At 43.7% G+C, this 15,886-nt stretch overlaps 1 protein-coding gene across 1 annotated transcript in view; it reads left to right on the top strand.

Moving 5' to 3' along the window:
• LOC137601947 (uncharacterized) overlaps positions 1-15,886 on the top strand; it is a 39,868-nt gene that overhangs the window by 19,939 nt on the left and 4,043 nt on the right. Inside the window, exons 2-8 of the mRNA XM_068324451.1 lie at positions 7,023-7,234; positions 8,907-8,961; positions 9,083-9,173; positions 9,265-9,716; positions 9,983-10,129; positions 11,314-11,475; positions 13,979-14,113. Of these exons, the coding sequence (XP_068180552.1) occupies positions 7,104-7,234; positions 8,907-8,961; positions 9,083-9,173; positions 9,265-9,716; positions 9,983-10,129; positions 11,314-11,475; positions 13,979-14,113 (1,173 nt within the window). The 5' untranslated portion in view covers positions 7,023-7,103. The remainder of the gene's footprint in view (positions 1-7,022; positions 7,235-8,906; positions 8,962-9,082; positions 9,174-9,264; positions 9,717-9,982; positions 10,130-11,313; positions 11,476-13,978; positions 14,114-15,886) is intronic.

The following is a 15,886-nucleotide window of genomic DNA, read 5'->3' as shown; positions in this document are numbered from 1 at the left end:
CATGTGTAAAGAAAAAGATGCTTCCCAATTCTTCAAGCAGACTCACTTCTTTTGTCTTGTGGTGTTAAGATGCTTGTTGACGTTGATTTGACCTCCTGTAACAGGTCACTTTGGGATGGCTCCTAAATTGCAAACTGAATTTTCTATTGCAGGTACAAGCTCTTAGTCCTCAGTGTGTGTGTGTGTGTGTGTGTGTGTGTGTGTGTGTGTGTGTGTGTGTGTGTGTGTGTGTGTGTGTGTGTGTGTGTGTGTGTGTGTGTGTGTGTGTGTGAGGCTTAGAGAGGAATTACTGCTGATAGCAAAAAAATGTCACCACTGCCTCCCTCCCTCCCTTCTATTTCCTCCTCTGTCTCCCCCATCACTCCATGTTGTTATGCACACTGCAGTGACGTCCCGCGGGGCTGGAGATTGCCATGGACATGATGTGATTTTTCATCTCCACTCAGATGTAATGTGCTGTAGTCTGGGCTTCTGATGAACTCGCCTCGCTACGTTTTGAAGACAAGTCGTCCTCCCCTGCTCCTCTCCTCCGTTCTATTATCACCTTTTATTCCTGTCCATCCCAGATTATGTCTGTCTGATCTTCAGATGAAGTGATGGATTGATTTAGAGAGGGGTTTAGGACAGTGTTCATGAGGTGATACCTGATGAAGCCTCAATCTGAGGTCTTTGTTGTGGAAAGTCTATAAAGTGTTTTTAGTTCATTCATTCATTCTAGGGTTTGTCTCCTCAGCACCAGTCATCATCTCTTGGGGATTTACTCCATTGTTGCCCCTGATAATAATCACTTAGCTGGATTTGTCCTAATGTGATGACAGACTGAAAGCTGCACATGATGGGAATCAGCCTTGTGAGTCTCCGGCTACAATTAAGAAAATTGCAGTGATGCTGGATTTGTTTGTCAGATGTGTGGATAGAAAAGACATTTTGTGAAGCCTTTACACGTGATCAGTGTGGGCGGCGGTGGATGGGATGTACAGCATGAGGTCCTTCTGGTCACGTTCTGACTGTGAAGGTATATATGTGTGTGTAGCGGTGCTGGTTGGCAGATTCAGGCTCCACGTGTGTAAACACGACTGCAACTAATGATGTTTTTATCACAAACTAACTTGGTGATGACTCATTTCATTACTCGATTAATTTTTTTGGGATCTGTAGACACTTAAGAAAAGCTTTTCAGAAATCGTTGCGGCCTCAAAAGACGTCTTCACAGTGTTTGTCCAACAAGAATGGAAAATTCAAGATTTAAATACAGATAAATGTCGGATTACGTCGATAATTGGTTCCAGGAGACGCGACGTGAGTTGAATTAACTCGTCTCCTATTTTGTACTGAACTTAACTTATGAATGCATTTTTATAATATTTTGTTAATACAAATCTATTTTAAGCTTACAAACATATGTTGGCTTGAAGAAAATCTCGTCCTCAGTCACTTCTTCCTCATTGCGGGTCACGGGGGTTGCTACTGGATAATATTGTGATATTATTGGTCTTTATTTTGATTTATTGTCCAGTAACATGACATTATGTGCTTTAAATGGTTTACTAGTAATTTTACGATTCGGTATTTGTGGCAGACAGACGTAAAGTGGAGTAAAATTGATGTAAACTTGATCTTTATTTTTCTGTGTTTTTGTTGAAAAATGAATTATAGTTGAGAACGATGTAACTCCGAACCTCTATTTGCTTAAACTATAAAGAAAGCAATGAAATATTTTATAATTAGCTTGACTTATAGTTTCAACTATACTTATATTGTTCCATTTTTTGCCCAAAGAAAAGGCAACCCAGTGTGCAAAGGATATTACTCAACAGTTTCCACTTGTGTTTGTTTTATTTCTCTTTGTCAAGGCAACAGAAGCAGTAGTTCATATAGTGAAACAACAGCAGATGTAAGTAATGAACCTGAAAGTTTGAGGAATGCAACATTTCACTTATATGAAAAACATCACAATAATAGCAATAAGCAATAATAATATTAAACATAGCAACTCATATTTCATCATAAAAGCATCAATGAACCTCTATATAGAGTGCAAGAAACACAAGCATTGATTATATTCAAATATATCATAATAATAAATATAATTTCTAATTTAACCAATAAATATACAAAATCTAAATATACATAGTAATTCATCAAGTAAATATAAATGGTATATTTAGTCCTTTAACCTTAGAAACTACAGCTCCCATGATGCCCGGCGGCCAACCAGGAAGTCCAGCACGCAATTCAAACCCAACAAACATTCATCCATTCATTGTCAACCGCTTCATCGGCTGTGGCGGGTGGCGGGGGGCTGGAGTTGAAGGACTCACCGATCGGCTGCCTACGGGGTTGAAACTGAGTTTAGTGAATCCACTTCCTTATAACAGGTCACAGTGGTCACATGACTCACAGCACACCTCTCTCTTAAAGAGACAGTACGATGAGTTTCTGTCCACAATAATCACAAAAACACGGCATCTCATTTACCTACAGTAGTATGTCTGCAGACATCATGCAGGTATTTCCACTTTTATGTGCCGAGTCTTTGAGATGCCCGAATCTGAAAAATTTGCCCCCAACCCAAACGCAAAGAGATGACTGGATGTTCATTTGTGCTGCTCAAGGCTGTGAAATATAATAATAACACACATTTCCAGAGACCAAGTCCTCCCATCAACGGTTTTCATCGGGAGTTTTTCTCAGGCTGAAAGTCTTTCCAATTAAATTAAACATTTTCATTGAGGTCCATGAGGTCTGTGTGTGAGTAAATGGGGCATTGCATCAAAAAAAGAAAATTTGCTGACTTTCAAAATTGTGTTTTCAATGCAAGACATGTAATCCAGGTGTAGTTTGACAGTGTTCATATCTTTTTAAGATGTGCATGGACATTAAAATGTGCTCTTTACATTTTCGGGTACGTTTGAAATTTGGTGAGTCGATCTAAATGCTAAAGGCAGCAGGTTTGGTGCAGGTTGGAGTGGAGATCATTTCAAGAGGCTGCAAAATAATAGAAATGGAATTTCAGCTCACCTGTATCTTGGTTCTGATTAAGGTCCGTCTGCATCAGTATGAATTTAATTTTTCCAGTAGCATTGTTACACTACAGTTTCCTTTTCCTTATTGTCCAGAATATAGAGTAATACTAACACACCTACAAGCTAATATCAGTCGATTTATTTGTACATGATGCTGAGGAAACCCGTCGACACTGTCATCTCTTTTTATAGAATTGTCAGCAGACGGATGGACGGATATCTTTTTATTAAGGACACTGAGATACTTCAGAAAGATGAAATCTTATGTCCACTTGTATTTTTTGTTTTATTTTATTTTGATATCCTCCAGTTCCTCTAACTGAGAGATGTGTAAAGTTTTGTTCTAAACCTGGAAGCATCTTGTGAGTGTGAACAGTTCTAGTCACTATTGGTATTACAGGTTGTCTTTAAAGTTGACACGCACTAATGACAATTCACAGCTTGCTGAATGATTCAAACACGTCAATCAATCCTAATTCAATTATAACAAGTGTATTTTTACCCCTTCAATTCCCTGGTGTAACCTCATCCTTTACTTCCATATGCTTCATGGTGGTGTCAAACCGCTCACATGTTATGGGATAATTCTCGTTCGGGCAGCTTGTCAATCACACATCAGAGTAATTGTGCTTGCAGATTGATATAAGAAAGTCTGCCAGTACACAAGGATGAGAACAGCTGCTGCACAGATTTCTTTAATTTTAAATGACTGTGGGGAATCACATAAGAAATGCTGAGGTTAACCTTAATATACTTTATATACACTCAGCCTCCCAAAAGCAGCTCGGTTTGCGCTTTGTGCAGCGTTTGGCTCTGTTGTTATTTAAGTCATTTCTATTCAGACATTCTGCTCCTTCAAGTTAAAGTGGAAACCAAAACCAGCATCTCTCGTCTCCTGAGAAAGCATTGGAAATTCACAGCCACTCATGATGTAATTTGTAATATTACTGTAAATGCAAATGCCATTCCTCAAAACGTAACTGAAATAAGGTTATGCTTATTTTTAAACCCATCAAAAATGTCCCAGTTTTTTTTTAAAAAAGCGCTGCGATAGAAGAGACCCCGATAAGATGCAGTGTATTCTTAGTCTGGTGTACTGTTCGGAGAACCTCTGAGTAATTACTCATTTAAATATCCAATTAAACAGATGACACATTAAAGCAGCGCGATATGGATTATTTTGCTCCAGAAAAACAACGTTATGTTATTAATGTCTGTTGAGTTTTGGGACTACAGCTATTTTTTCTTTTCTTTTCTTTTTTTTACTAAACAGACATTTGATTTGTTTTGACAGAAGTTGTAAAGATTTCTGCAAAGACACTCAAAGATAAAACAAGACAAAGAGCTGGAAGCTGCACCTATAAACCTTTTACTGTTTCATAACAGTTTCAGCTGCTGCCGTTTTTTTATTCTCAAGCATTCATCTTCATCCATGTTCTGCATAAGCTGGGAGTAGAAGCTGCAATTTTTTGTTACGCAGTGATTGCTGATTAAGAGTCGGTTTGTTTGCACTGGAAATAACCGTGTAATCAAACGGGTGCAGATAGATTTTCAACATTAAAAAATAAATAAAAGAAAGGCCTTTTCTGCTGCTATGCACACGTTTTGATCCGCGCTGCATGATCTCATAGACACAAAAAGGAAACCTTCCACCCTGTGGTTGCGCTGCTGCACTGCTGCATCCTGTTTCCTACTCCGCTCTGCCACCTCTGGTACTCACATCCGCCCCTCGACGCATCTTCACAGCTCCCAGTTTGACCTCATTATCACCAACATTAACATCTTTTTTTTCTGCACAACCCTTCATCCCCAAACGTCACAAACATATTTTTATTACAGTCGCCCTCCAGTGCAGGCATCCATTGTGCTGCCGCCGCCTCTGTCATCATTCTCAATATGCTGCTGCCATCATTAACATAATTTTGGTAATAAACGTTGGGAATGGAGGTAGGGCGATGGAGACGACGTCCTCGCATCCTAACTGTGTGTGTGTGTGTGTGTGTGTGTGTGTGTGTGTGTGTGTGTGTGTGTGTGTGTGTGTGTGTGTGTGTGACCGAGCGTGCTGCAGGAGGAGAGTCTTTTTTTCACCACTTGTGAGCTTCACACACTGCTAAGTACGAGACATGTGCTCCCATCCTGGGTTTGTGTTCACTAGTGGATCAGAATCGCACCCCTCATGCTTTCTCCCTCTGAATATTTCAGAAGGGTGGGAGTGTGGGGTGGGGGGGGCTGACAAAATACAGGCAGAAGCAGCCCGCTGATGACCTCCTTCTCATCGCCTCGTTTTTCTCTCTCTCTCTTTCCCGCCCCACCCTCTACCCAAACGCACATTCTCCCAGGCTTCCCCTCTATTTCTCTCAGTCTTCATCTTCGTCGTCTCTTCTCTCTCCCTCTTCTTCTCCCTTGCCTCCCCCCACTGTTTATCGCACCCTCTTTTCCTCTCTCCTCGTTCCCTTTTCTCTGTCACATCCCGGAAATCTTGCATCTTTTTCTCCCACCTGCCTGTCTGCCCCGCTTTTCATCCCACTCGTTCGCTCCTGTGTCTCATCGCCCCACCATCTCACCCTTCCCTTTCATTCACTCGCTCCTTCTCTCTCTCTCTGTGGTGTTATGCTCTGCCTGCCTGCCTGCCTGCCTGTCGATCTGTTCCATAAAGGGCTGTCTGAGGCCTCTGCTCTGCTAATTCATTCGCTGTGCATCGCCTCAGATATCTGCAGGGTCAGGCAGACAGACAGAAAGAGAGAGAGAGACAGACAAACAGAGAGAGAGAGAGGAGATCATGCGGGAGAAGGACCAAGAAAAGAGGACATGCAAAAAAAAAAAAAAAAAGATAGTTTTATCTACAAGAAACAGAAAGCCAGCACCAGATCCTGTGGTGGTGTGTTCCACACAGTCTCTCACTTTCTCACACATGATATGTACAATAGCTCGCCGTGACCTCCTTCTTGCTTCGTCATTTGGATCCCTGATGTTTGCTTCTTTCTGTAATCCAATACTTAGAACCACATTGCTGCCATTGTCCCTATTTATGAAGGCATGCATTGCATGTGTTGTGTCTTCAGTTTATATGCAGAGCAGTGAATGCAAGTATTGACAACTGCCACTAATTTCAATTGCATTTAGCAAATCAGTCCGTCAGGCTGAACGGTGACCTGAGGTCAGGCTTAAAAATCTGCCATCATGTGGATGATTTATATGGAAGGTGATGTGAGTTGTGGTCAAAATGCTGTTTAATAATGATGGGAACTGGAAAGACAATGTCAGACATTGTGTTGCTAGCGTTAACCTAACAAATTAACCACAGAGCTCGATTCCTGAGTCGTTTCTCTGACATCATCTGGCCTTGTGTGAAGATAAGGAAGTAAAAAAAAAGAAAAAGTAAAAAGTTGAAAGCTCCAGATTGTTTTAGTACAGCAATCACTACAATATGTACCACTATTTAAAAAATTATAAGTTTTGCTTTGAGCTTTTGTGCTGCTGTTGATTAGAGGAAAAAGGAAACTCTGAATTTAAATGTGGCAGCTGTGGACGGGTTCCTTCTGTCGGCGAGACGCCGCTCTGGAGAGCTCAGGAGTTCTTCTCCCTCTTTAACTAAAACACAAGAAGCTCTCCGGCTAGTCAAATGAATGTTACGGCAACATTTTGATCTTTTTTAAGAACAAAAAGAATGAGTGTGATGAACCATTTTTGGCACGTTCGTACTGGCTGTCTTGCAAGGTGTTCTATTTTCTGTGCATTATCCTCCTAGTGAGTCAAAAATAGAAACTGATATGTCAGAAAGAGACAGTGACAAAAAGCCAGCGGCAAGCCTGGCATGCACACACACACACACACACACATGCATGCACGCACACACACACACACACATACACACGCACACACACACACACACACATCTCACCTTCCACTCTGCAGCATTTCTTCTTCTCATCTCCCATGTCATTCAGATGTTGCATCTGTTTCTTTTCCTTTCTTCCACCTCTCGGATCTCTGCAGGTTTTCCTGAGTAGACGGTCTGCGAGGCAGAGCTTCAGCTCAAGTGGAAGTGAGTGACCGTGCGAGAGGAGAGCGGGTGTCATGGCTGACAGTGAGGGGACGAATTTTGAGGACACTACCTACCAAAACTTACTCCTCCTGGGAGCCATCGCAGCAGCCTCTGCCTTCGTGGTCACCATCCTTATTGTCCTCGTGTGCGTTGGCTGCCAAAGGTGAGGAGGTGGTCACATGACTCCAAATGTGAAAACAGAAGGGTGCTGACTGAAATTAAAAAAAAAAAAAAAATCAGAACAGAGTTTTATATCATCCCTATCACCTGCTTTCCTTGCCCTCCCAGGTATCTCTCATCATCCACCCCTTTTATGTCTCTACTTACTCTTCCTCTCTTTTTATCACTCACGCACTGAGAAGAGTGTCTCTAATGAATGTTAATGGCTGCGAGTGTCACATCAGATGAAGTTATGTTTACAGGACACCGAGGAGACGGGCCGGGGTCAACGCCGCCTCCATTCATCCTCCTTAAACAATTCCTCAGCAGACAGAAGCAATGGAGCGCTGCAGAATTTAAAACGAGGAAGACTCTGAGGCAGGCAGGAGCAGTTGAACAGCTTGTGTGTGTGTGTGTGTGTGTGTGTTTAGAACCTTTAGGAGACCAATCAGAGGCTGCACTGTGGCTTTGTTGCCATGGGATACACAGATAAGGGTGTAGAGAAATGTCAAAACCAGCTCATGTCGTGGAAGTTAAATCACACTATTGTTAAGATCTAAAGAATGAAATTCGGCGTGTGCAACGACGGGGTGTCAGCGATGTGGATCCGATTGTTCTGCAGCTCATCAGTACTATTTCAAGTATTATATAAATACCGCACATGCTCGAAAGAGAACTCATACCACTGATATCTATTATTGTACATCTCGATATAGTTATAGAGATAAATCTATGCAGCTGTAATCGGTTAAACACACCCTCCCTGCACATATTCAGAGGATTACAATGGATATCTAATAAGATCTTAATCCGTTAATAGAGAAATAATCAATACCAATTGAGACACCTTTTTTACTGCACTACAAAGATAAAGTTCATTATCTGTAATATATTGCAAAAATTGACCTTTTTTGCCCCCAATGGAGTCACATCCTGTTGTCAAGCTTTTTTGTTCCTTTAGTTGTCACATTTTACAGAAATATCGACCTTTTTCTTCATGTTTCTGATGCTTATAGTGCAGACAGTGAATAAGTTTCAGATCATCGAAAGAAACCATCTAGAATCCAGTTATATGAATTCTGCATTCGGTGGAATGGTGTTCTGTTATATATCAGGCAACTTCAGAGAGATTATTTATCACATCTTTGTGCTTTTGCACCACAGCAGTGAGATCTCACATGTGTGTGAGAGGCAGACGCTCAACCTCCGACGTGAGAGGGAGGAGAGCGATGGGAGTTAAAGACTTCTCACATTCCCACCTGCACCCAGCAGCTTTTGTCTCCTAACTTCTCTCTCTCTCTCCTTGTCAACGGTTTCCTATAGTTACACACACCTCCGGGGAGATCCACTTAACACTAAATGCATTTGTTGCACAAGACCAATACCCGTGCAGAATTAAAATGGCAAATGGAATTATTGAGAGCTTGCTAAGTCTTATTGTGAAAAGAAAAATGTTCCTCTGTGAAGGACATTCTTGGCTTTTTTTTGCAAAAAACAAAAAAACCCAAACGGACTTAAGCTCAACCCCCTGCCTGACTGGGCTTCCGTTATTATTAACCAAGGACTTTCATGCCCTGTGAAGGGTGTGAAGCTGATCGTCTCTATCTGTTTCTTTGCCGTCTCTCCCTCTGTCCACCGGCTCCCGCTGACCTTCCTTCACTTCGATGGCGTGTCAGAAAAACCAAGAGCAAGCACCCCCCAGCTGGAGAGAAAGGGACATCTGTAAATATGGTGAGATGTGGTTTCATCCACCCCCCCAGCTCTTTTCCATGCATCCTTCCTCACCTACAATTTGCTGGTTGTATATTCAGATGCACGTTTTCTTTGCCTGCATTAACGTGTGTTGCGGCAGCAGGGCGCCCTTCGCCATCCCAAACTGAACTCCATGAGCAAATCTGACACCAGACTGCATGAGATCAATCGCTTTCCCTGCAATGGAAACTGTAAGTGATGATATATTCACCAGTTTTCTTTGTTATCCTCCTGCTCTTCATCTGACTCCTCCTCCTCCTCCTTCTCCTCCTCTTCTCGCAGCAGTCAGTAAGAGCCGTCCAGCCAGCATGGACCTCCTGCTGCTCCACAGCCGACGCTCCCAGACCGACCTGAGGCCCTCCCATGGGCGCCAGCTTCCCCAGATCCCCACCAGTCCCCAGGGTTCAAGTCAAGGTGGGGGAGGAAGAGGGGAAACAGGGGGAGACGGGGGAGGAGGAGGAGGAGGAGGAGGAGGAGGAGGAGGAGGAGGAGGAGGAGGAGGGGAGACGCGGGAGCACACCTACACAGAAGTTGGCCTACGAAACAACTCCACCCCCACCCACTGCCTGGATGACGGGTTGTATGAGAGTGTAGGTGTGCGGGAGGGGGACGGCGTCCCCAAGGCGCCCTCTGCCCCACCCCCCACCTCATCTAACACTCCGGCGGCAGCCAGAGTTAACCAAAGCCCCCCGGCTCAGGCCAACGGAGGTCGCATGGGGAGCAGCCAGGGGAACGTAAGCACTGATACTCACAGCTTGGATTGATCTAGTTTATCACATCGGTGGTGATGTCATCATCAACCCGTCGCCACACGGTCAGAAGGTTCTGGGTTCAAATCCCATCCTGTGTGGGGGGGTCTCATGTCGCCCCGATGGGCGTTCCGGTTTCCCCTCATAGTTCAAAAACATTTCATTCTGGCGGGAAAGGTCGTTCGTCTCTCACTGGACAGATGGCCGTCCAACAACCTCTGTGTGTGTGTCTTTGTCTTCTGTTCTCACAGGGGGGTCGAGGGAACGGCAGCATCAACGGGACGATGACAGGACGAGGCGTCAGCGGGGTCAACAGGTCCCCTCTGTCATCGGTCAACTCCCTGACCATCCAGGAGCCGACGGCGGCCGAATACGCTTCCATACGGAAGTTCAGGAAGGTGAAATGTGTTCCTGAAGCTGCTGGCGTGATGTGAAAGTGGGGCTCCTCTTGTTGTTTCAGGGATTTTGGGGGGTTGCATGTTTCAGTTACATGTAAGGGTCAAAAGCAGAGGGCAGTTCGTACGGGCAAAGACAGGACATAACTGAGTCCACAAAACGGCTTTGGTGCTTGAGAATCATAGTTTTTGGTCAGAATCCAAGAAGAAGTAACATTAAAGACAAAGTCAGCAACAGAAAAATCACAAGAGACAAACTTCCACATGAAACGAGAGCGAAACATGAAGCAAACGGGCTTCACCGCTTGACACAAACTTTCAACAACGGATCGACACAGAGGAGCAGGAAAACACAGACTGTATAGAAAGTGTGTGAAGGATGTTCAGCCGTGGGACACCAGAGAGAGAGAGAGAGAGAGAGAGAGAGAGAGAGAGAGAGAGAGAGAGAGAGAGAGGAGAGAGAGAGAGAGGGAGAGGGAGAGAGAGAGGTCCGTTGGTGAAGAAGATTCGATGTGAAAAAGAAACAGGAAACTAAAACCAAATCTGTAACAGAAGCATCACAGCTGAAACAGAAAGAGAGAACGTTGTGTATTTCACTTCTGAAGCTTGTGTGATTATTCTGATTATTCTCAAGTCATGTGATGATGCTTGTAACTTGAATAAGTAATAAATTCTAAGTTGATTAATATTAAGGATTAGTTACATGTATTTACATTACATTTAGTTACATCTGGCCCTTTGCGGACAGCCGTTATGCTGCTGTGGCCCTCCATGGAAATTACTTTGACACACCTGTTTTTTAAAATCTGTTTGGTATATTCATGAAAATGCGTTACTTGCATATTTTTCTTCAGAAGAATCAGTTAGATTAGAATAATCCGAACATCGTCGGTTTTCTTAACTGTGAAACAAATCTTCAAGCTCCTGAAATAAACTTGTCTGGCTCTGGAAAATGAGGAAAAAAATAGTCCCCAAAGCTGCATCATAACCTGCAGCGGATTACATTTTTTTAGCTCCAATATTGGGAAGGCGAAGGAAAAATAGCATTTCTCTAAGAAGTCTAAAATACTCATCTGACATGCATGAGAAAACTAATCTCACAACCTGATTATGTGGCCTCTTTGCTGTGTGTTTTTTGACTTCCGTTATTGTGTGTGATATTTTCTCTGGTGACTCAACATTTCAAGGTTGACAAGACAAACAGGAAGGAAAACAACGGGGCCGACACCCAGTCAGACAGCCAATCGAGCGTGAGCGATTCCCCCTCCGCCGTTCCTCCTCCGCTCCATCGCAGTCAGGAGTTGCCACGTAAACCGCTGGAGCCATTTCACCTGCACTCCTTCCCCAAGGTACAGGAATCAATCTTCAAATCAGGCTTCCCAAATTGCACTTTCCTCAAATTGCAAGTCTGCCTGTTCTCCATTAGAGGGCGCTGTCTGCAAACTAACAGCTCTTTACAGTCACACAAATGTGGTGTTTTAGATTCTGCAGCCTTCCACATTTCTCATCATGCATTTCTCATGATATTTTTTATGACAGCAAACAAAACAATCAGGCATCAATCAATCATTTTTCCTAGTTTTAAGATGTTAGATTCCAAGTGTATTAAATTCATAACAGGGATATGTGTGCCAGCTGGAATGTGTTTGTCGAAACCGTCAAGGCCAAACAGTTCAGGCCGGTCAGACAGAGGGAAATAGAGGGACAATGATCGGATGGTGAACGGCCTTTCCCGGCATGCGTATCCATTTTTCCATAAATGTGTGTACACTTGTGTGTTGGAGGTGATTCAAGGAGATTGATAATCGTGTTTTAAAACGGAGTTGTTGATCTGCTGGTTTAATCTGTGTTCCCTAAATCCTTGATAGTGTGTGTTCACGTCCACGTTGGTGCCTGTTTTTCTTCCTTCCCTTCTGCCTAATGCGCTGTGCTGTGCAGCGTTGTGTTACAGTGGCCAAAGTAAAGAGTGGAAGGATGGATTATGTAAGAACATGGCAGTCTGCCAAGGCCTGCCTCTGTGTGTGTGTGTGTGTGTGTGTGTGTGTGTGTGTGTGTGTGTGTGTGTTTTCCCACTGAATCTATCAGCGAATCCATCTAGAAATGACTAACAGGTAGCCGGGAGCCGGTGTGGGGGTAAATAATTTTCACATGTTGAAGCTGTTTAGCTTCTACCAGCTTCTGTTAGCAGCTTTTTCTGCAGGGGGGGGGGGGGCATATAAGAGTTTAATCATCCCTGATCACATGTACACACTCACCACTGCATCCGCTCCAATTGGTTTCTAATAGTTTCTGATGACCAACAGTCAGGAACGTTCACCAGTAACGGCTGCTCGTTGGGCTTCTGTTGAATTTTCCCGAGTTAAACCTTGGATGAGGTGTTCAGCCTGCTTTTGTTTTCAGAAAATGCTCTGATATATTTACTACAAACAGAAGAATGACCTCTGCTGGTGGAGCTGCTCTTGTCAGCGGGGGATCCCAATTTCTGTTATCATTTTTATTCAAGATGTGTTTGAAGTCGGCATAAAATTGTGTTTAAAAGCTCAGAGACATGGAGCAACTGAGGAACTCTTGCTTGGATATAAAGAGCTTGTATAGTGAAAAAAAAACCTCAAAGGACACATTTACAGATATTTCGAATGCCTGTGTTCTTTGTGACGGGGTTGCATGACGAATAAGTTGGAATCAAAATGCCAAAGACATTTATCCGAAAAACTTTATTTATGTGGTGCTTGTTTGCTGAATGACTCTCACTACAACATTACAGATCATATTTGATCAAATCAGTCCACATGAATCCAGTCTTGCATGTGTGTCACACACACACACACACACACACACACACACACACACATGCATGATTCACTCTTGCTGTGCACCATGGTCACTGTTTACCCACTGAGCAAACACAGCAAATGAAAACTTCCGCAACTCAGAGGTGGAAGGAAGAAAAAAATTCCAATATACATACAGTTAGTGTCGATTGAGGGTGAATCAGTAATCAGATCATTTACCCAACCTGTCGATACCACAGTGTGAAAATACATTAGGTCCTGTGATGAAAAATGTATTTAAACTTAATCAGGTAAATGTACTTAAAATATCAGAATGAAACTATCAAGAGTAAAAGCATCATTCCATCCTGCAGCTTCACAAAACACACGATGAATTACAAACAGATTAAGAAATTTTGTTCATGACTTTAACAACACATGTTGAACATTATGCACATTTGCTGCAAACAAGCTCTTCACCACCAAACAGACAAATGAGCTGTAAATACACACAAAGCAGCACAGAAAAACAGCTGCAAAAAAAAAAGAAAAGAAACCCACAAGTGTTTCCAGAAGATGTCGGAGCTCAACCCTGCCTGATGTTTCTATGGTTTTTGACTCATGAAGTTGTTGAAGCCGGTAAATTGTTCATTTTTGTTCAGTACCAAATGTGTGTGTGTTTTTTTATTTTTATAAATGTGACCCACAGTTAAAGTGGACCCTGTCAGTATTTAAACACTACATGTACTGCTTTTCAATTACAAACGCTTTAATCTATATTTTTCATTTTTCTCCTTCTGACCATGAGATAACGAGGGGATAACGTAATCACTGCGTCCATACGTCCATCTGCCGGCCCTCCATCTGTCTCGTTCCAGCCCATAACTCGTAAACAAAGCATTTTAGAGTGTTAAGATTAAATACAAGTACTTTACGCTAATTATTTACATCCCATCATGTGAAACAACTCAACATAACGTCCAAACATGAATAACTATGTGATCTGTTTTTGCATACGGACCTCTTGGACGTCGATATTGTGATTCTTTCCTGAGCTCCTCAATTGATTTTTCGTTACCAGGAGGCGGTGTTCATGGGTAACGGGGAGCAGTACATCTGGAAGCCTCCGGAAGAAGATGACATCATCACCTTACACCCGCCTCCGCTTCGTGGAGAGAACCTACAGGGGCACCCGTCGCCCCCGAGTGCGAAAGAGGTAGGGTTGGAGTGTGTGGAGCGCTGAGGAGTGATACTGCACTCTGCATTAACAGAGTGCAATATCACTCCTGTGACCTGTCTGTCACATGGGGTCTCACCCCTCCCCACCCCCAACACCCTTCCTGATCTCTGACCTCGATCTTCCACCCCCCCCCCACTCATCAACGGATTCCAGCCAACAGCAAAGTGGACAGCTCTAGAAGCCATATCATAATTATTTTGTAAATATACATGTATATGTGACACACACACACACACACACACACACACACACACACACTGGCAACTCCACCCCCACCCCCCCTCCACTTCAGCACTCTCGAGCCCTAAGCCAATGTTGAGTTTGGATGCTGCATGTGAGGATTAAAGGGTTAAATCTGATGATTCGTTATAAACTCCTCCTCTGCGAGTCGGACTGGGACAAAGAGCAGCTGGCCTCGACTGCCTTCTCCCCCCCCTCAGAATTTCTTACGATTGGTCCCATCCTGCTTCCCCCCCGAGTTGCTGTTTATCACTGAACAGCTTGTTGCTGCCCTAACATGTCCATTTACCGCGTCTCCTCTGGAGTTCGTCAACGGCGGCAGTCAGAAAGGAGTTGAGTTTCCACTCCCCATCAGAATCTCCTCCCCTCTTCTGGCACTCTCTCTCTCTCTCTCTCTCTCTCTCTCTCTCTCTCTCTCTCTCTCCTTCTCCTCCACTCCCTTCACAGCTATTAGGAGGCGCTGCCTTCCCTCGACCAATCACGTCGCGCGCAGCGTGTCTCACCAGATGAACACCGACTGCTCCTGAAACGTGGGCCGTGTTTGCTTTTTAAAGTTGATCATCGGTCATGCATGCTTGTTGTGTTTCCAGGGATAATCAGCAGTATACAGGACATGAATACAGCTTCTTAAAAACACCCCCCCCACCCACCCTCGCTCTGAGCGGAGGGCTGAAGCGGTATCAGAGGAGACATAATAGAAAAAGAGCGTGGGCAGAGAGGCGGAGAGGAGAACACATACAATGCACAAGCTTCCTCAACAGCTGCAGCCCAGTTTTGAACCCCCCCCCCCCCCATCATCATCTTGTGACTTCCTTCCTCTGCTGCAAAGAGGTGCAGATACTGTGTGCACAAACACACACACACACACACACACACACATGCAAATACAGTACACACACACTGCACATTGTGTGCACACACTTGTAGCATACGCCAGGGTCTTTGTTTATCCAAAAAGGTCACACAAGAGGTTTGTGGGGGTGGGGGTTGTTTGAGGTCTAACAGGGACAGAGAGGAAGAGAATTTCTCGCTGGTTAAGCCAGCTTTTTCTCCAGTTTAACTGCTGTTGTATTTTCTCTGGTAGGATATATAATTTGAAAGTACTCAAAAAAAAAAGGAAAGAAAAGAAGAGTGGCGCGTTGAGAACACACCTGGTTCATTGTCTCCGTCTTCTCAAGTTTTTTTTTGGAGAAAACAAAAACAAGGCTAATTGTTGAGTGCGTATGGAGGAGTTTGCATAGCCGGTGTTTTTTCAGGGCCACTAGAGCTGAACTGCTGGTCTTGGGTGTGAACACAAAAAAGTAAACATTATCATGTCCCACAATCCTCTTCTCTTGTCCTTCCTTTTGTGGAATTTTGACACAGAAATGCCAAAGGTCACGACGCTAGTTTATCCGAATTCCACACGAGAACCTCTCGCTTTGTGGAGCCCTTGAAATCGCGATCTGGTCTGTTTTGTGCGAGTGTGTGTGAGTTTATAGTGTGTGATCTGCTCACAACAGCAACTAC

Source organism: Antennarius striatus, chromosome 2, assembly GCF_040054535.1.
Source record: "Antennarius striatus isolate MH-2024 chromosome 2, ASM4005453v1, whole genome shotgun sequence".
In the NCBI taxonomy this organism is placed as follows: domain Eukaryota; kingdom Metazoa; phylum Chordata; class Actinopteri; order Lophiiformes; family Antennariidae; genus Antennarius; species Antennarius striatus.
This window is presented reverse-complemented; position numbering and strand designations above follow the sequence as displayed.